At 49.2% G+C, this 21535-nt stretch overlaps 1 protein-coding gene across 1 annotated transcript in view; it reads left to right on the top strand.

The window, feature by feature from the left end:
* DNAAF8 (dynein axonemal assembly factor 8) overlaps positions 1-21535 on the top strand; it is a 1006155-nt gene that overhangs the window by 195791 nt on the left and 788829 nt on the right. Inside the window, exon 4 of the mRNA XM_086939618.1 lies at positions 19503-19979. Within this exon, the coding sequence (XP_086795744.1) occupies positions 19503-19979 (477 nt within the window). The remainder of the gene's footprint in view (positions 1-19502; positions 19980-21535) is intronic.

Below are 21535 nucleotides of genomic sequence, written 5' to 3'. Positions count from 1 at the left end.
ACACACTCATTTGATGATTTCATCAGTGATGAAATCAGTGCTGTCATAAATTATGTCATAGAGCATATCATGAGTGATGTAATATGTGAGGACATAAGCAGTGCATGGTGGGGGCACAACTTATAGTTAGTGCTGCTGTCTGTAACTGGTGAATTTCTGTGTGTTTTTAGTTCAAAACGTTCACACCTAACTATAATGTTACGTTAACCTTTGTTTTTTTCAGTAAATGTATGTGTGTATATTTCCTACTGGTGGTCGCCAGTAGGTAATATAGTTAGAACTAGTTTCAATAGGAAGAGTGTTTTTTGTTTTGCAAATAACTGTGGTGTTGTTTGATAAATCCTCACAAAAGTTTCAAAACGAATACAAGACTTACTCCAGCTGCTATCATGAAAGTTTTGTGATGATCCGTTAAGCAGGGGCTGAGAAAAGGGGGGGTCCCAAAATGTGTTTTCTCCATGTTAATTCCCATGGAGATATTGGACACGACTACAGCCCGAACCGCTGAATGGAAGTACCCCATATTTCGTAGAACGGTAGCTGTTGGTCTAGGAAGTGACCTTTTTGTAAATTTGCATGAATCCGTTCAGTAGTTTTTGAGATATTAAAAGTGAAAAAACTATTTGCATATATTGGAAAGCAAAGGCTTTGCAAACCCTTCCGATCTTATGCTGAGATCTATTTGGCTCAACCAGGAAGTGTTGACAGCCATCTTGGGACTCAGTTGTAACTGAGTCCCAGAAAAAAACATTTAAAAAAGAGAAGGGGGCAGGGTAGGAATACCCGGACACCTTAGGCCTCTTGAGGGTGGCCCACTGGGCCCCCGCAGTGCAAAAGAAAATTATATTTTGTTTAATTTTTGCCGGGAGCCATGCTGGAAAACAAAAACAAAAAAGTGTGGGCTCCCACACTTCTGTAATCTATAATCCCCGGGTGGACCAGGGGATTATAGATTATATGAAGGAGGGGCACATGGGACCCCTCTCCTAGGGCCACTCCCAGGGCATTTACAATATGTATGTATGTATGCGGGCGGACCACTGGCCCCGCCCAAGCCCCGGGGACCCCACCTCCCCGGAGCAAATGAAGTTAAATTAATGCTGGGGTCTTGCACGGACTCCTGCAGCTCCAGAGACTGCAACCTCCCCAGAGCAATACATATAAAATGAATGCAGGCCCACACAGCCCCCGCAACCCCCGAAACCCCAGGGACTACCACTTCCCCGGACTGAAATAAATTGATGTAGTGGGTCGTGGCGACCCCTGTCCCTGGGGACCATCACCTTCCTGGGGCAAAGTTTTACAATGGAGGTGGGGGTGTGGCCCCCTTGTGGAGCCATTTATGTCCCTTGGGACCGCTACCTGGCAGGGACGGCTCCTGATAGTTGGTGCCCACTCTCGGACTGTAGCTGTTTACTTTTCCTTGGTGGGAGCTGACATCACTGATAACATTTCAAATGACATCACTGATTGCATCGTCCACAGAACCACTCAGATACCCACTCACAACCCAATTGAACCTCTCATATACCCACTCATCCCCCTCACATACCCATTCACAGACTCATACCGGTACTCACACAACCAATCACTCATCCATAGAGCCACTCACACATGTACTAGCTTGGCTATACAGCCACTCATGTACCCACTCACTCACCAATACAGCCACTCACACATCCAGTCATACAGACATACACACACTTACACATCCACCCAATCACCCTGTTAGGACGTGCATACCCCGGACACCTTGGACATTCAGACAGAACATTTTCCCTCTTACCATTCTCCATCTCCTCTTCTCTGTTTCAAGACCGTCCCAGAAGAGTACTGTGCCTTTAACCCTCCGGGATTTCCAAGTCGTGACGGAGTCACGTGACTACCAGGGCTTCAAGACTGGAGACGCCGGAGTATGGAGCCGTTCGTTAGGACCAAGCGACACCGCGAGTCGGGAGGAGACGCTGGTGAGGACCTTCATGATACCGCCGCGGGACAATGCAGGAACCGGTCAAGAGGACTTGGAGTACTCTACGACACCGGAGGAACCCTGCAACGCCGAAGCAGCTGCCGGAGGAACAGACGTGCAGCCAGACCGTACCTGGCAACGTGAGGACTCCAGCCACCGCCCAGGAGGGTCGTGGCTGCACAAGGTAGGGGGGCGTTTCTGACTTTCCTGGGGCCGCACAACTGAGGAAGGCAAGGGAGGGGGTGTAAAGGGGGAAAGCCGGTAGTTTTGTTGGCATAAAAGCACCGTATAAGACCGTCCGACTACACGAGCACACAAGCACCCTGGTGAAGGTAGTGGTGTTCAAACCCCCCCTCACTCTACACCCCCTGGCTTCCCGCGACGCTTATTATAAACCCAGGCCCTTTCCCTTACGACCCCTTCTTTGTTTTGTTTCCTGTCACATGTTCCGGCCCCGTCTACACGGACCTGCATGCCGAAAGAACCAATCACAAGGGCCCTTCAAGTCTTGAACTATCACCAGAAGAAGAGAGAAGAAACAGTGACAAACTACGTTTCACAGAATCCTTTGTGTTGAACTTTAAATAAACCTTACCAAGTACAGAACCACTCCCATTTGTCCTGGTCTGCTTCTCCACCGCGCCACACACCCATACCGAATTTCACACAGCCACTCAATCACACAGGGGTCACACACCCACATACTCACCCATACAGCCACTCACTTTCCCACTCACTCACCAATACTGCTACTCACACACCCACTCACTTACCCATACAGCCACTGACAGCCTGTTAGACCTGTCAGCCCTAGGGTGGTCTTCCCCTACATTTGCTTCCCTTTTTTGCCTCATTATTGACCGCCATTTTTGTTGGACATAGGACTCTGGGCGCCTTACCGGTGCTAAACAGTGCTGAAGTGCAGGTGCTCTCTCCTAAAAACATGGTTGCCACAGGCACTTGCTACTGCGGTAAGACCACTGTCCTGTCTGCACAATAGTAGTTGGAATAAGGCTGGGACTTAATGCTACTGTAAACCTTGACCGCCCGCCTCTTGTCACCATAGACAGACACCACAGAGTCCCTAGATTCTTTCAGAACCTTTCAAACCCCCAACTTGCCACCTTTTTGGAGGGTCACCTGACTTAGGGGTATAAAAGAGAAGGAGGGAACCACATAGCTCAGTTACACTACTGGACCCGGGGACTCTCCGCTGGAGTGAAGGCTGCTGAGCTAGGGGGATACTACTGATGCTGACTGATCCTAGGAACTGTTGCCCCAAGTTAGCTGACTACCCTGCCTGCCTGCTGATCTTGCCCTGCGGTCGGGGAACCAGGGTCACCCTCTCCAGCGTGTCTCCCCAATAACTTTTTCTCCTGTGACTAGCCTCCTGCTGGGGGAATTGTAAAGATTCTTAAGGACTACCACAAGCTATTCTTTTGTAACCTGACCTGTCAAGTGCTGTGCAGGGGCTGAAGCGCTGTGGCAATGGAGCGCTAGGTGTCCAGGATCGGCGCGCTGGCGCCGTGCTGCCAAGATCACCGCCGCGGCCCCTGAGGTGAGAGAGGGGGAGGCGCTGGTTACCCCGATCACCGCCGCTGTCCGGGGTCTGTATCTGGCAGGGAGATCTACTGAGAGCGCTGCTGTGCCCACAATCACCCCGCAGCCCTGGGGGCCAGAGAACGCCACGCTGGGATTGGGCGTGCGAGTGAAGGAGTCTCCTAGCAACCGGGACCTCGGGTAAATCCTGCCAGGATCTCCCCTGGCGACGTCAGGCGAGCACTGCGCTGCGATTGGGCGCCAGCGCAAGGTGTCACCTAACAACACCTGTTGCCGGGAGGAGAGTCTCACCAGCCCCCCAGGAAATGCCTGACTAACAGCAAATGCTGCTGGGTTGCCTGGGTTGCAAGAACAGCGGGGACTGCCTCCCAGAACTGAGTGTCGGAGGTAATCTGCACATTGTGCCACCCGGGAGCCTATCTCCTTGAGAGACTGAACAGGTGAGTTGGGGAGATCTGGAGCCTACGCCCACTCAGAGACTCTGTCCTATTTACATAGCGATACAAAAGGGGATGATGGACGGAGCGTTTGAGCAAATCAAACACTCACCCCCAGTCAACTGATCTGGGTTTAATCCATCACCATTCTTTAGCTCAATCAGCCACCCCAGTTCAGACCCTGTGCCTCATGGGAACAGTCCAGCCCGAACTGCCAAGCCATGTCTTTCCTGGACTGGAAACAAGCATCCTGGGACTGTCCTATTTACAGCAGGCATAGCTTCAGAGGCTCCTGGGGCCTGAGTACTTGGTGAAGATAACCGGATGCGATTGATAACTGCCTATGAAAAGGCCCCTGCTGAAATGTCTTCCCTGAAATTGTATTGAACCTTTGCATAAGAATTGTTGATTGTATTGACTGATGATACAAGAATTGTGTACCTTCCGTACAGGGAGAACTATACTGTTTTCAAACCTGACAAGAAGTTTGATAAAGATACTTGTGTTCCTACATAAAATTGGAGTAGTGTCCCCTTGATTGTGTGTGCTTTACTGTGTCAGTGTGGATGCGTGTTGCACAAGTACTTTACACAGTGCCTCGTGCTTGCCTACCTGCTTCGCGCCAAGCTACCTCATCAGAATTGGTGGTCCCCACTTGGACTGGGGTGCAGACTCTGGCCAACTGGAGACCCCGGTTCTAACACTGGTGTGATGGCATTAGGACTTGTGTTGTGCAACACCCTACTGTGGCTCAGTGTGCCCCACAATCTTACACCTGATGTAATGCAAGCTCGGAATTCTCCCTGATTGCCTGATTGTAAGTGCTCTGGTTTAAATAAAGCCTGTTGCCTAAGTCCTAGTGGTTTTCCCTGAAAACGTCTGAGGCCCTACCTAGCAAGATGGAATTCGAGCTGGCCAACCTGGAAGTGTACACGGTGGCGCAGCTAAAGGTGTTCTGCGAGGGGAAAGCGGTGTTCTTCAAGCGAGGCGCCAAGAGGGAGGATCTTAAAAAAAACATTGAGAGCATGGGCATTGGCCCACCCGGAAGGGAGAGGGGACGACGGGCAGGTAGAGCATGACACTCCAGGAGAGCGGGACCTACTGCATATAGATACTAGCGATAATGTATTGCCAGGAAGGCGTTCAAGGGCAGGCAGTAGTGTCTCAGTAAAGAGTTTGTCTGCAGAGGAGTTCGAGGACAGGAGGGAGGAGAGACAGCTTAAGCTAGAGCTTGCCAGGTTAGAAAAGGAGCGTGAAGAGAAGAGGCTGGCTATGAGGAAAGAAAACTTGTCCATGAGCTCAGCCTGAAGGAGCTGGAAATCAAAGCCCTACAAATAGGGGCTAACAGCAATACAAATGGTGGCAGCTTACCTACTGAAGCTGCACAGGAGTGCAGGTTCTACGTACCTAAAGATGTTGTGGCCAGTTTTATTGTGGGGGACGATATCGACAAGTGGCTAGCGCCCTATGAGGTGGCTTTAGGAGCCCATGGGGTCCCCGAGAGTTATTGGGGGGTGGCCTGTACAGGTACGTGCCTCCGGTGGGGAGGGACACACTCCTGACGCTAGACAAGGCAGATCAGACCAACTATTTTGTTATGAGGGAAGTGTTACTTAAGAATTTTAGTCTTACCCCTGAGAAGTATAGGCAGAAGTTTAAAAATAGCCACAAACTTCCCACCCAGAACTGGGTAGATTTCCTGGATTATGCCCGCAAAGCATTGGAGGGTTGGGTGCGGGCACTGAGGTAACTGAATATGAAGGGGTGTATAGTTTGTTTCTAAGAGAGCACCTCCTAGAGAAATGTTTTCCAGAGCTGCACCAACACCTGGTGGACCGCAAGCTGATCAATCCGAGGGAGCTTGCGGAAGAGGCGTACACCTGGGTCAGTACCAGGGTGTCCAACAAGTGATCCGGGGGGACCCCCAAAAGGGTGGACAGGGTTTCCCCCAGAAGAGAGAGGGGGAGTTCTCCAAAGGCCCCCAAAACATATCGCAAGGGAGAGGGTTTTGACCCCAACCCCCAATCTGGCTACCAGAAGCTTACTTATCCTGACAGAAGTCAGCAGCCTAAAAGGTCCGGTGCTATGAGTGTGGGGAAACCGGACACTACAAGGGGGATCCCCAGTGTCATAAAAGGACCGCAGCCCCTGCTAGAGGTAAAAACCCCAGGGTGGCTAGTGTAGCTCTGGGGGAGGAGATGTCCCTAGATAAGGGTGGTGAGTGGGCAGGATTGACCCTAGTATCCCTGGGAGACAGTGAGATGGTCCCACAGACCCAAGTGCCCTTAAATACCACCAAGTATTGGCAGAGAGTCCTCATCAATGGTCAGGGGGTAGAGGCTTTGAGGGACACAGGTGCAAGCATGACTATGATAAGGAGATAACTGGTGTCCCCGGAGCAAGTAATTCCAGATGTATTCCACCCGGTTGTGATGGCTGACAAGTGTGGGTCACTACCCCGTGGCCCAAGTTCCCTTCGAGTGGGGAGGGGTTTCAGGCCTTATGAGAGTTGCAGTAAGCCCTGCCATGCCAGTCGACTGTCTGTTGGGAAATGATCTTGAGCACACTGCCTGGAAGGAGGTAGAGTTCAAAGCACACGCAGAGATGCTGAGATTACCAGAGTGGACCTGTGTGATTACACGGTCCATGGCTGCCTGGAAAGGAAGTCAACCAAGGCTGGAGCCTGAGGCAATGGCCCAGCCCGCTGCTAACGAGGAAAACACCTTGGAGAACACAGCCCGTGAGATAGATGGGGCGCCTTCTGTGGTAGCACCGGAGTCCACGAAGGGTGAAATTGTTCCTGTGGGGGAATTGCTGACCCCTGTAGAATGGCAAGTGGAGGGAGGGCCTACCCGGGAGGAGGTTGGTCAAGCACAGAAGGAGTGTCCCACTCTTGAGGGCATGCGGCAACAGGCCAAAGCCCAAGCAGTCAGAAATGTTGCTGGAAATTACCACATTTATTGGGAGGACGGCCTCCTTTACAGTGAGCCCAAGGCTCCGGTGCATGGGTCCTCGAGGGCCTTAGTGGTCCCCCAATGCTATCGGGCCTTTTTGTTGGAATTAGCACATGAGATCCCCCTGGCGGGACACTTGGGTCAAGATAACACTTTTGATCGTCTAGTCCCACACTTCTATTAGCCCAGGATGAGGATTTCCTCTGATGCCTTTTGCAAGACTTGCGTGACCTGCCAATCAAGTGGGAAGACAGGGACTAAATTGAAGGTCCCCCTGGAACCACTACCGTTCGTTGGTACCACCTTTGAGTGGGTGGGCATCGACATCGTCGGGGCTATGGATCCGCCTACCTCTTCTGGACAACGGTTCATCCTGCTTCTGGTGGACCACGCCACCCGGTACCCGGAGGCTATCCCTCTGAGGACCATCACTGCACCTGCGGTGGCACGGGCCCTGATGGGGATTTTTACCCGGGTGGGTTTCCCCAAGGTTGTGGTGTCGGACAGGAGCACCAACTTTATGTCCGCCTATATGCAGGCCATGTGGAAGGAGTGTGGGGTGACTTACAAGTTCTCCTCCCTTTAACACCCCCAGACCAGCGGGCTTGTCGAGCGTTTCAACAAGACCCGGAAAGGAATGATCAGGAGTCTGCCTGAGGACCTGAGGAAGAAGTGGGACGTCCTCTTGCCCTGTGTGTTGTTTTCCTACAGGGAGGAGCCTCAGAATGGCGTGGGCTTTAGCCCCTTCGATCTTCTGTACGGACACCCTGTTAGTTGACCCCTCAGTTTGGTGAAGGAGGGGTGGGAGAAGACTCCTAGGAGGCTTCCCGAAGATGTAGTGAGCTACATGTCGGCGTTCTGCAGCCAGATAGCTAAGCTGTGAAAAGAGGCATCTGACAACTTGGAGGCCAGCCAGGCGGTTATGAAGGAGTGGTATGACCGTAATGCCCATACCGTGGAGTTGGATACTGGGCAGAAGGTGTGGGTCATGGAGCCTGGAGAGCTTAGCGCCCTCCTGGACCAGTGGACTGGCCCTTACGAGATACTGGAGAAGAAGGGCCAGACCACTTACATGGTGGATCTGAAGTCCCCAAGGCAACCCCACCGGGTGTTGCATGTCAATCGCCTCAAGCTGCACCATGAGAGGTCTGAGCTTACCCTCCTGATGGTGACTGATGGGAGCGAGGAGGAAGAGAGCGAGCCTCTTCCAGACCTTTTGGCGTCCCAAGAGAAAGGCGTATCAGTGGAGGGAGTGGTTCTCTCCCCGTCCCTGACCCTTGAGAAACAGAGGGACTGCCGCCAGGTATTGGAGCAGTACTCTTCTTTGTTCTCCCTCATCCCTGGGATCACGCACCTGTGTACCCATGATGTGGACACAGGGGACAGCCCCCTGTTAAGACCAAGTCTTATAGGCTGTCAGATAGGGTGAAGGCCAGCAACCAGCGCGTGGTCACTAAGATGCGGGAGCTGAGAGTGATCGGGCCTTCCAGCAGCCACTGGGACAGTCCAGTGGTTTTGGTACCTAAAGCGGCCCCACCGGGCACCACACCTGAACTTCGGTTCTGTATGGACTATCGAGGACTTAACTGCGTGACATCCCATCCCTAGGGCAGATGAGCTCATTGACCGGCTGGGGGCCCCCGATACTTAAGTACCTTTGACCTCACGTCAGGATACTGGCAGATCGCCCTGATGGACGGAGCCAAGGGGAAGTCTGCTTTCTCCACCCCAGAGGGCCACTTCCAGTTTAGAATGATGCCCTTTGGATTGAAAAACGCTCCTGACACCTTTCAGCGGTTGGTAAACCAGGTGCTCTCTGGCCTAGAGACCTTCTCCACTGCCTACCTGGATGACATAGCCGTCTTTAGCGGCAGCTGGGAGGACCATCTGGAGCATCTCCAGGAGGTGCTTCAGGCCCTGCAGCGGGCCGGCCTGACCATCAAGTCCAGCAAATGCCAGATCGGACAGGGATTTGTAGTCTACCTGGGAAACCCCCAGTGGGCGGGGGTAAGGTGCAGCCCCTCCAGGCCAAGATCGAGACCATCCTAGCCTGGGAGCCCCCCAAAACACAGAGGGAGGTCAGGGCTTTCCTGGGTCTCACAGGTTACTACCGCCGATTTGTCAAGGGCTATGGCACCATTGTGGCCCCCTTGAATGAACTTACCTCCAAGAAACAACCGAGGAAAGTGATTTGGACTGAAGCTTGCCAGAGAGCATATGATTCCCTCATGCAGGCCATGTGCACTGCTCCTGTGTTGAGGGCCCCCAACTTCAGTAAGGAATTTATTGTTCAAACGGACGCCTCTGAACATGGTATTGGGGCAGTACTCTCGCAACTCAACAAGGAGGGCCTAGACCTGCCCGTGGCCTTCATATCCAGGATGCTACTCCTCCGGGAACAACGGTGGAGTACTATCGAAAGAGAAGCTTTTGCTGTGGTCTGGGCCTTGAAGAAGCTGAGGCCATACCTCTTTGACGCACCCTTCCTGATTCAGACTGACCACCGGCCCCTTCGTTGGCTCATGCAAATGAGGGGTGAAAACCCTAAATTGCTAAGGTGGTCTATTTCCCTCCAGGGTATGAACACCGACCCGGAGTAGACCACGCCAATGCTGACGGTCTCTCTAGGTTTTTCCGCCTTAGTGATGAGAACTCCCTAGAGGTTGGGTAGCTCTCCCCACTGTCGGCTGGGGGGGACGTGTGTTAGATCTTTCAACCCTAGGGTGGCCTTCCGCTACATTTTTTTTCCCTTTTTTGCCTCGTTATTGACCGCCATTTCTGTTGGACATAGGACTCTAGGCGCCTTACCGCTGCTAAATAGTGCTGAGGTGCAGGTGCTCTCTCCTAAAAACATGGTTGCCACATGCCCTTGCTACTGTGGTGAGGCCACTGTCCTGTCTGCGCACTAGTAGTTGGAATAAGGCTGGGACTTAATGCTACTGTAACCTTGACCGTCCCGCCTCTTGTCACCATAGACAGACACCACAGAGTCCCTACATTCTTCCAGAACCTTCCAAACCCCCAACTTGCCGCCTTTTTGGAGGGTCACCTGACTTAGGGGTATAAAAGAAAAGGTGGGAACCCCATAGCTCAGTTACGCTACTGGACCTGGGGACTCTCCGCTGGAGTTAAGGCTGCTGAGCTAGGGGGATTGCTACACTACTGAGGCTGACTGATCCTAGGAACTGCTGCCCCAAGTTACCTGAGTTATCCTGCCTGCCTGCTGATCTTGCCCTGCGGGCGGGGAACCAGGGTCACCATATCCAGCGTGTCTCCACAATAACTTTTTCTCCTGTGACTAGCCCCCTGCTGGGGGAATTTGTAAAGATTCTTAAGGACTACCCCAAGCTATTCTTCTGTAACCTGACCTGTCAAGCGCTGTGCAGCGGCTGAAGCGCTGTGGCAACGGAGCGCTAGGTGCTCAGGATCGGCGCGCTGCTGAAGGAAAGCGCTGTGCTGCCAAGATCACTGCCGCGGCCCCTGAGGTGAGAGAGGGGAGGCGCTGGTTACCTCGATCACCGCCGCTGTCCGGGGTCTGTATCTGGCCGGGAGATCTACTGAGAGCGCTGCTGTGCCCACGATCACCGCCGCAGCCCCGGAGGCCGGAGAGCACCGCGCCGGGATGTGGCGCAAGAGTGAAGGAGAAGCCTAGCAACGGGACCTTAGAGAAGCCTTGCCAGGATCTTCCCTGGCGATATCAGGCGAGTGCTGCGCTGCGATTGGGCGCCAGCGCGAGGTGTCACCTAACAACGCCGATTACCGAGAGGAGACGAAGCGTGCTCCCCCTCCCGCATGCTGGAAGCCTGCAGCTTCGGGGAGGCGGCCGAAAGAGGCCCCAGACTGAGGATTCCGCCGGACTGGGCAGGAGAGTCCCACCAGCCCCCCAGGTAACGTCTGACTAACAGCAACAGCTGCTGGGTTGCATGGGCGGGCACAAGAACAGCGGGGACTGCTTCCCAGAACTGAGTCATGGGGGTAATCAGCAGATTGTGACAGCCGGGAGTCTATCTCCTTGAGAGACTGAACTGGTGAATCAGGGAGATCTGGGGCCTACGCCCACTCAGAGTCTCAGTCCTATTTACAACAGGCATAGCCCCAGGGGCTCCTGGGGCCTGAGTACTTAGTGAAGATAACCAGATGCGTGTGATAACTACCGATGAAAAGGCTCCTGATGAAATGTCTTCCCTGATATTGTATTGAACCTTTGCATAAGAATTGTTGCCTGTATTGACTGATGATTCAAGAATTGTGTACCTTCCATACCGGGAGAACTATACTGTTTTCAAACCTGACAAGAAGTTAGATAAAGATACTTGTATTCCTACATAAAATTGGAGTAGTGTCCCCATGATTGTGTGTGCTTTACTGTGTCAGTGTGGATGCGTGTTGCACAACTACTTTACACAGTGCCTCGTGCATGCCTACCTGCCTCGCGCCAAGCTACCTCGTCAGAATTGGTGGTCCACACTTGAATTGGGATGCAGACTCTGGCCAACTGGAGACCCATGTTCTATCAGAGCCATTCACACACCAACCCACACACCCACAGAACCACTTACACACCCTTTCACTTAGCCATACAACCACTCACACACCTACTCATTCACCCTTACCGCCACTCACATAGACAATTTCTTCCATACAGCCACTCACACCTACTCACTTACCTATACACAAACTCAAACTGATACTCAGTCAGCCATACTGCCACTCAAACACCCACTCCCTCACCCATACAGCCACTCAGTCACCCATACAGACACTCACATACCTATGCAGCCACTCACACAGCCACTCACTCACCCAAACTGCCACTCACATGCCCACTCACTCGCCAATACAGTCACTAACACAGCAACTCAGATCAGATATGTTAGAAATAGTATGACTAATTACTAGTACAGAAAGAATAGTCATTTAACTTATTCTCTAGCTTAGTATATATCTTTAAGTCTGAGAAACATTTACAAAAAACCCTCATGGGAGGTTGTCATCAGTGATGTAGTTCGAGATGTAATCAGTGATGTGGCTGAGCATGTCATGAGTGATGTAATGTGTGACGTCATAAGCAGTGCATTGCGGACGTAAGTTATAGTTAGATCAGGTAGCTATAATTTCTGAATTTCTATGGTTTTGTACAAGTGAAACCTGAGCCAAACTATAGCGTCCCTGTAACCTATGTTTTTTTCAGTGAATTTCTAAAGTTTCCTTGATCCTATTTCCTAACTATAACGTCCCTTTAACCTTTGTTTTTTCATTGAATTTCCAAGTTTTTTAAAATTCTATATCCTAACTGTAACCTAAGATAGTGAGTGTGTGAGTGAGTACATGAGTGTCTCAGTGGGTGTGTGAGTGAGTGGGTGTGTGGGCCTGGGAGTGGCTGTATAAGTGTTTCACTGGGTGTAAGAGTGGTTGCGTAAGTGTCTGGGTGGGTGGATGAATATCTGAGTGAGTGTCTGAGTGGGTTTGAGAGTGTCTGAGTGGGTTTGTGAGTCCTGCCATGTGTGTGTGAGTCAGTCTGTGAGTGTGTGCATGAGTGACTGAGTGGGTCTATGAGTAGGTGTGAGAGTGTCTGAGTGGGTTCACAAGTGCCTCCATGAGTGTGTTAGTCTCCGAGTGGGTGCATGAGCTTCTGAGTGGGTCTGTGAGTGAATGCATGAGTATCAAAGTGGGTGAATGAGTTTGAGTGGGTCTGTGAGTGGGTATGTGAGTTTCTGAGTGGATCTGTGAGTGGGTGTGTGAGTCTCTGAGTGGGTCTGTGAGTGGGTGCATGAGTCTGAGTGATCTATGAGTGAGTGCATGAGTCTCTGAGTGGGTCTGTGAGTTGGTGCATGAGTCTGCGTGGGTCAGTGAGTGGGTGTGTGAGTGTCTAAGTGGGTGTGTGAGTGGGTGTGTGAGTGACTCTGTGGCTGGGTGCATGAGTCTGAATGGGTCTGTGAGTGGGTCTGTGAGTTTCTAAGTGGGTCTGTGAGTGGGTGTGTGAGTTTCTAAGTGGGTCTGTGAGTGGGTGTGTGAGTCTCTTAGTGGGTCTGTGAGTGGGTGCATGAGTCTGAGTGATCTATGAGTGAGTGCATGAGTCTGTGAGTGGGTCTGTGAGGGGGTGCATGAGTCTGAGTGGGTCTGTGAGTGGGTGTGTGAGTGTCTAAGTGGGTCTGTGAGTTGGTGTGTGAGTGACTCTGTGGCTGGGTACATTGGTCTGCGAGTGGGTGTGTGAGGGCAGACCACATTTGAATGGAAGTGGGGCCGATTTTGGACCTTGGGGCCCCATCCCCTTGGTCCCACCGTAAATTAGTGAGGACCCTCCTCTGGCAGATTGTTCCCCCTGGGACCCCAACCCCTGGGTCTCTGCCTTAACTTATTGGGAGGTACGTGCACCCCCCCTCTCCAGGCCAGTTTTATCCCTGGGGACCCCATCCCCAGGACCCAGCCACATTTGAATGGGGTAGAGGGGCTGCGCACCCCACCCCGATTTCACCCAGGTAACCCCATCCGCCAGGGCCTGGTCTTAACTGACCTCCCATGGACGATTTCAGGCCTGGGAAGCCCATCCTTGGAGCATGGCCACAGTAGAATTGGAAATGTGCTGCATGGTCCTCCTCCCCCATTGCATTAAGGATGGGCCCTGGGGGATGGGGGTCACCATGCCGAAATTGTCCCTACCCCAGGCCAATTTCAGCCCTGGAGACCTGATCCCCGAGGACCCAGCCATAATGCAATGGGGGAGGAGGGCCGTGCGACCTCCTCCCCAGGCCAATTTCAGACTCAGGGACCAGGTCATAAACAAATGGGGTAAGGGCTGTGCTGCCCCCTCCCCAGGCCGATTCCAGCCCTGGGCACCCCAGGCCTGGCCATTTTCTTCTGTGTGCCCTTGCACCCAGTGTACAGCATGGGACCGCAGGGGCAGCCTCAAAACCCCAGCGTTCCCAGCGGACTCCCCACCTCTTGCGGGAGCCGGCATTGCTGTTGCATGGCGAGAACTGCTGGAAAGGCAGCTCCCTCTGTTTAGGAGCAATAGTTTCATCTCTTTCATTGCCCTCATTTCTGCGGGCAGGAAAAGAGATGATACCTCCGCTTCCAGCAGGCGGGAGCACTTTGACAGCTCTCGCACACTGTTACCAGAGTGTTTGCTTTTGCTTGGCGGTTGCTGTCAGCTCAAACCGAGTAACAAGATGGCTGCCAATACTTCCTGGTTGAAGTGATGGCAACCAATCACAGCTCTGCAGATCTCTGCACGAGCCTGTCATTATTCTTGAAGACTTCACGATCACAGATAAATAAATTTGGATTTTGTTAAATTTCTCAACAACAACTGAACGGATTTACACTAAATAACTGAAAGCATGATCTGCAAACCAAATCTACCTTTTTGCTAAATTCAGTGTAATTCTGTCCAGCGGTTCAGGCTGTAGTTGTGTCTAGAGCTCCTATGGGAATTAATATTCGAAACACTCTTTTTTTGACCCCCCTTTTCTCTCTGCCTCCACTTGACGGACCACCCCGCAACTTTTCATGTGCAACAAGAACCACTGTTACACTTTATTTTGGCAAAGTATGTGAAGATTTGTTAAGCGGCACCAAAGATATAGACAAGTCAAAAAATGCTTTTCCTTTGGAAACATGGTCCTGACTATAACTACCTCCCGGCAATCATTTATTTATTTATATATACATATTTATCTGTCTGTCTGTCTATCTATCTATCTATCTATCTATCTATCTATCTATCTATCTATCTATCTATCTATCTATCTATCTATCTCTCTATCAAAACATACATGGTCTTAAATGACCTAGAGTAACATAGGTTTGAATAATTTTGAATAAAATAGAGAAGATCTACGTAGCATAGTATAACCTAGAATATAATAACCTACATACAACAGAGTATAATAATATAGATACAGCTTTCCAAACTTTTCATGTTGGTGACACACTTTTTGAAGATGCATAATTTTGGGACACAGTAAGGCAGGGGAGCGAGCCCGAACCACCTAAGGGGGATTCTCCCCCCGGAAGAAAATGTTGAAATAAAACTGGGCAAATGGTGCATGTCTGTCTCCCTCCCACTGTATTTCTGTCTCCCTCTCCTTCCCTCTGTCTCCCCCGACTCCCTCCCTGTCTCCCCCTGCCTCCCTCCCTCTGTCTCCCTCCATCTGTCTCCTTCTCTCTCAGTCTCCCTCCCTTTCCCTCCCTCTGTCACCCTCTGTCTCCCTCCCTCTGTCTCCCTCCCTCTGTCTGTCGCCCTCTGTCTCCCTCTCTCTCTGTCTCCCTCTCTCCGTCTCCCTCTCTCTCTGTCTCCCTCTCTCTCTGTCTCCCTTCCTCTCTCTCCCTCCCTCTCTCTCCCTCTCTCTCTGTCGCCCACGGTTTCCCTCTCTCTGTCTCCCACGGGTTCCCTCTCTCTGTCTCCCTCCCTCTATCTGTCTCTGTCTGTCTGTCTCCGTCTGTCTCCCTCTGTCTCCCTCCCTCTGTCTGTCTCCCTCCCCCTTATGTTAAATGATTTTCTATAGCGCTCGACTCCCCCTGGGGCATCTCGGCGCTGCCTCGAAAATAGTAACCTGAGTATGGAAAGGACCAAGAGCGAATCGGAGGAAGCAATTAGAGCAGTAAGGCTTTCAACTGTTTCCTAAAAATACAGTAGCTGGAAATTTTACGCAGGGCCATAGGGAGCTCATTCCAATATCTTGGAGCACGATATGAAAAAGCTCTGCCCCCTGTTCGAATCAGGCGAATTCGGGGAACCTGAAGGAGGCGTAGTGGGCTGGATCTGAGATTCCTGCAGGGAGAATATTTTATGAGGTTTTTTTGCAAGTAGAGAGGACCTCTATCTTTCAGAGCATTATAAGTTAGACAAGAAATTTTTTTAAAGGATCTCTTTTTTACTGGTAACTAGTGCAGTTCCCTAAGTAGCGGAGTCGAGGGGGAGCCTGAAGGACGATTAGGAACCATTCTAGCAGTGGTGTTCTGTACTACTTGCAATTTAGCCAGTAGGGTCTCTCCCACTTCAGCCAGCAGAGCATTTCCATAGTCCACACGACTGGTTACATTGTCTGAACTAAGGTCCTGCGGTGGGAGGTAGGCATATAGGGAAGAATTATGTGAAGCAGACTTAGACAGTAATAACAGGAGCTGGTGGTGGCAGCAATGTGGTCCTTCATTGTCTCCCTCCCTCTGTCTATCTCTGTTTCCCTCCATCTGTCTCCCTCCCTTTGTCTCCCTCCCTTTGTCTCCCTCCCTCTGTCTCCCTCCCTTTGTCTCCCTCCCTTTGTCTCCCTCCCTTTGTCTCTCTCCCGCTGTCGCCCTCCCGCTGTCGCCCACCCTCTGTCGCCCACCCTCTGTCGCCCTCCTCCCTCTGTCTATCACCCTCTGCCTCTCTATCTGTCTCCCTCCCTCTGTCTCCCTCCCTCCGTCTCCCTCTGTCTGTCACCCTTTGTCACCTCACCCCAGCTTCCTTGGCGCACACACACAGCCGCACCCGAGCACTTCACAGGCCTTTAAAAGACCATATACTTGTTAATGAGTCTATGTTGTGAATCGCCTTGCCCCCATAGAGCAGAGTGTCTAGGAATGCCTCTTAATTACCAGCAGTTATGTGCTAAGTGCCCACGACACACCTACCATTTGCAGGCGACACAGTACTGTGTCGGGACACACAGTTTGGAAAGCTCTGGGTTAAAGTAACCCCTGCCACACATTGTAAGAAAATAGCAAATCACCAAGGAGTTCCATGACCATATGAAGGATCGAGGCTGAAGGCTGAGTTTCTTTATAAGGTAATGGAACCCTAGCTTTAAATGACATTACAAGGTGGGCTAAGCCAACCACCAAAGCTGGAACTCATTGACCCTTGTAGTACCACTCAACTGCTCTGTGCCCCCTATAGAGATGTGGAAACATGAGAACTGAGCCACAAAGGGCTGTGTGTGTACCATCATTCAATCTTACATTATCATATAGATAACAATGCCAGAACTGTAAATGAAGGAAGAACGGCAAAAGCTGTTTGCAGGCACTAACTAGGCCCAAATCTCACCAGCCCCAACCCACAGAATTCAGGTCTATAATGGTCATGCCACTAGCCTATTAACTTGACAAACGAAATCTCTTGCTGTACCGTGGATTTCCCGATTGGTTTGTCACAGATTGAGTGGTGGTCTGTGTCATCACTTAAATGGCATGGAAAGAGATGAAATCTTGTATATTGGTCACCTGGCAACTATTTATCTGCTCCATGGTCCTTCACAGTACATGTAAAGGAACACTACCTCGTGGAGTTCACACTGGGTTGTTGGTGTAGACTACAGCATCTGACTGGTATAAACCTCACTAAGCTCACCCCATTGCATCGTTGACTAATATTTGTTTCATCTTTTATCTATGCCAATACTTACCCAATGTTTGCATACATGGTCTTCTCTTAGCACATTCGTTTTAAAAGACCTTTGTGTCCTAAATACCAGTACTCATGAAAGGAAAAATGCAACAAAATTTGTAGAGCATGCCTTTACCCCAGGGGGTGTCTAGTGCTGATCAAAGACAGCAAAAAAATGTCATAAAGGACAAACATAAAATACAATGTAGAGAGATACGTTTCAGTGATTTGTGGAGAACTAGAAAGTTTTGCATACAAAAAGCAAGAGGGTTCGAGTTCCATTGCTTGGGGTCAATATAGGAAAAAACCACATCCACCGCATGTGGAAGATGGACCCTTGGAGTCACCAAAAGATGAGAAGAGGCAGAGCTGAGAGGATGAGTGGGGTGATGCAGGTAGCTGGAACTGGAGCCACAAAAGGCACGGGGCAAAGACAGAGTGCTTTGAAACGTGGAAGTTTGGCAATAGGTAGCGGGTGAAGATTAGTCAGTACCTGAGAGGTAGAACAGTGGCAGAGCAGATTGAAGAGTAGACGAACTGCAGAGTTTTGGTCTATTTGCAGTTGAGAAATGTCCAAGGATAAATTACCCCCTTATTAGTTATAAGACATGACCAGAATCTATAATGACCCTCCCCCGGATCACATTGTTTGTCAAGAGCTGGTTTAGGTTAATGCTCAATGCTTACAATACCTCCTTGTGGCATGGTCTGAAGCGCTCGTTATAACAATATAATACCACAAATTACAGTCTACTGAAATAGGTTAACTGATGTCTCTTTCAGTTTTAGAGCACTTAAAATACAATTTTACATAGTACATTAGTTTGATGCTGTAATGTCGAAACTGCAGTGTATGACGCTTGCTCACAGGCAATTGCTAGAAAAGATGTCACCTTTTGGGCACAGAAACACACAATATTTGGCCATGTCATTACCCCTCCATTGAATGTCCAGCACTGCTGCACGTGTACAGAATTATACAAGTTGGTTTGACAGAAATTGCAAATAGTCAGTGTACATCAGAACTACCAACAAGATTAAGCTCCCCAAATAGTGATGTAAATTGACTGCAATGATGAAACAATACTAAGGGACTATGGAAGCACTGTTGATGTTATGAGCAAATCAAACCCCGGGTAAGTGGTATGTGTGTTAAACCTAAAACGGAACTTTAGTATTATTACATTTATCTCTGCCTTCTCTCCCTCTTTTTTCCAACTTCATTGATCTTTCTGTAAGAGTAGAGATCTCCCAATTTTGTTATTCTGTATCTTTTTTTGTTAATATTATTGATGCGTCTGAATATATTTCTTACTGAATTAGCGATGCATAGGGATTTTAGTACTTTGCTTTAACCATTAATAAGCTCTTTGTAAATTAAACTGGCTTAGATCAGAGTTGAATAACATTTCATGGAATAGCAATAGGAAGGAATAACATAACATGACAGTTAATAACATTTATTAGATCATTTATTGACAGCTCTGACTAGGCAAATCAAATATAGAGTAAATAACATAAGGCAGCAAGCCACAATAGCGCATCAAAACACAAAGCAACACAATGGCCTGAACTCCAATAAAATGGAAGTTGGCAGATCGTAGTTCTGTTCCACACTGGCAGGTTCCAAAAGGACAATGTGATCATAACATTACTTAACTTTCCTTTTAAAGTCAAACGAGTGCAAAAAGATTGAGCACCACAGAAGCACATTTCTTACAGTGACAAAACTAATTTTGTCTAGAATTGTCAAGATGGCACTCAGACTTTTTCTTACGAAGATTCAGCTTTGTAGTCTCCCGAGCCACCCCATTGAAAGTAAATTAGAACCATTTCCTGATTAAACGCCCCCAACTTTCCCCTATGCTCCTCCAAACCTATTGGCCTACATACCAGTGTATGTGGTTGTAGGCAAGAGCCCACTCTATTAACCCTTTCCCATATAAGGACAATATGTTAGATCTGAGGCAATGTATGAGACATTTTGCAAGATTGTTGTCCTACGTCTGGGTTCTGCAGTAGAATCCATTTGTACACTTTCATTTTTTAAACTGTGCTCAGCTGTCCAGGTTACAGTATTCCCAGCTTAACACTAGAATGTGTACATGATGGTGGCCACCTTGGTATACTTTTGAACATGTCCTGGTCCCGCCAATAGCTTTCCATTTGGTTGGTCTAATATTCATTGTGTTTTTTATTCACTGCACCTATAGGAACTATATGGACCCACTAAGCTCCCAGAAAAAGACGTTACACAGACCTATGCTGATCTTGTGGAAAATACAGCTGTCACTGTTGTGCCGGGTGTACCTCAAGGTCCAGTGAGGACAGACCTCTCCGGTGTAGCGGGAGAAACTTTGAGACAGCCGGATGAAGAGCATGCAGACACCACAGGAGCACAAACCGTGGAGAACTGTCACAGTGAGCAAAGCACCCCTCCTAACGTGATACTTGCTACTGAAAATCCAGACTTTGAGAAATGTCAAGTGAGCTGTGGAGTTGATATAAATAAGACAGAATTGCATGCTCCGAAGGAGACATCTTTGCAGCATCCTCGAGCGCTCAGCAATCCAGAGGGCACTCACCATCTGCCTTTCCAGTATTCAAAAGAAGTCACCAAAGGTTCCCATAGGGATCGAGGCGCCAGCAATCCCAAGCCACATAGAGGACTATCTCTGGAATCTTTACAGGTAATATAAATGCATGCCTGCTTATACAAAGCTGTACACATCTGCTAATAAATATGATCTATACATTCAAAATTACATTGATTTTTTTCTGATACACCTGTTTGTTTAGAACTGTGATTTTATTTACTCAAATTATACATTGTATAAGTCAAAGATGTGCATCTTATCTCTTTGAGATCCCTAGTGCGTTGACATTCTTACCTGAAAGTGAAGGTAAGTTGGCTCCAGAGAAACCTCACATTCTCTGGTTCTGTGTGATGCCTGTTGTGGTGCAATTGGGCAGCACTCCAGAGTGAAGTGCGAGGGCTGGGTAATTGCACTAAAATGGAATATCCAACTCTGTTTCTGGAGACAGGAGCAGCTAGCTTTGGGGAGCTGTGGTTGATTGATGTTGCCCAAATCAAGCAAATAGGTTCCCGGGGAGAGAATGGTGAGCTACAATGCCCATGGTAGTGAGGCAGGAGATGCCTCACTACCAAGTGCCTATTCCTTACAAGATTGGAGGCTTTAGACCTAGACGTGGAGTGTGGTAGTTGTGCAGAGGGAGCACCAGGCAATACCCCGAGTGTCACCCAAAGCTGGGCTCAGAGGGGGCAAATGGATGGTCACCCAAGTGGACAGATCTGCTTTTCTTTAGAGAGTTCTTGAGATTGACATACTTAAACTTTTTCGGACAAAGGAAAAAGTGAGCAGATTATGTGGATTATTTTTACATCATCCTATTCACACTGTTGCTGGGGGATACACATAAAGAGTTCTCCACTCGTGTATCAGTTATTTGTTATGTAGAGTAAATCCATATCACAAGGATGAAGTAAATGTACATTTCTTCAAAAGTTATTTTTTTTATAACTCTACAACCCTTTGAATATTGATGCTGACAAAGAGAGTAATAAGGGGCTACAGAATCATCTCAAAATTGGGTGAAGCACAGTGTTTTGCAAGAGACTGTACATCAAAATGGATAATATTGAATTCAAGATGGTGACAATTGAAGAAAGGAATCTTAAGAGTGAAGAGCAAATGTGGTGGAAAAGAAGATTTCTTCACTAAAAATGAAGGAGACAGGAGTAATAAGGCTAGTAACCTCCACCCATGTGAAAAGTGATGGGTTCCAGCATTTTGCAATAGAGATGATGATTGAATTGGAGTCTAAAATGGAAATATTGAAAATATAAGACACTCTTGGAATGCCCGTGGAGGGTTCAAATGAGTACTTAGTTTACAATAGTCATTCCTAGCAATTCATTTAGCTCCAGATTCAAATGGTGCACCAGATTTTATGAGACCCACCTTCAGAATACTGTTGAAATACAGAAGACTCAACATGAGGGATTTGGAACAGTGTTGGTTACACACGTGGATGCGATTCTTTGTGATTGCATGCTCTGGCTGGCCATTACTAAAATTAAGATATAGCATGTGTGCTCTTTCTTGTTCTTTCTGCAAATCTTTAGAAGGACGAAGCAGCTTCAAGAACTAAGAAATTCTCTACAAGAGTTCAGACTTTAGGCTTCAATATGTTACCCTGAGAGCCTTTGAGCCCAAAACTGGGA

This window comes from Lissotriton vulgaris, chromosome 10 (genome assembly GCF_964263255.1).
Source record: "Lissotriton vulgaris chromosome 10, aLisVul1.2, whole genome shotgun sequence".
In the NCBI taxonomy this organism is placed as follows: Eukaryota; Metazoa; Chordata; class Amphibia; order Caudata; family Salamandridae; genus Lissotriton; species Lissotriton vulgaris.
This window is presented reverse-complemented; position numbering and strand designations above follow the sequence as displayed.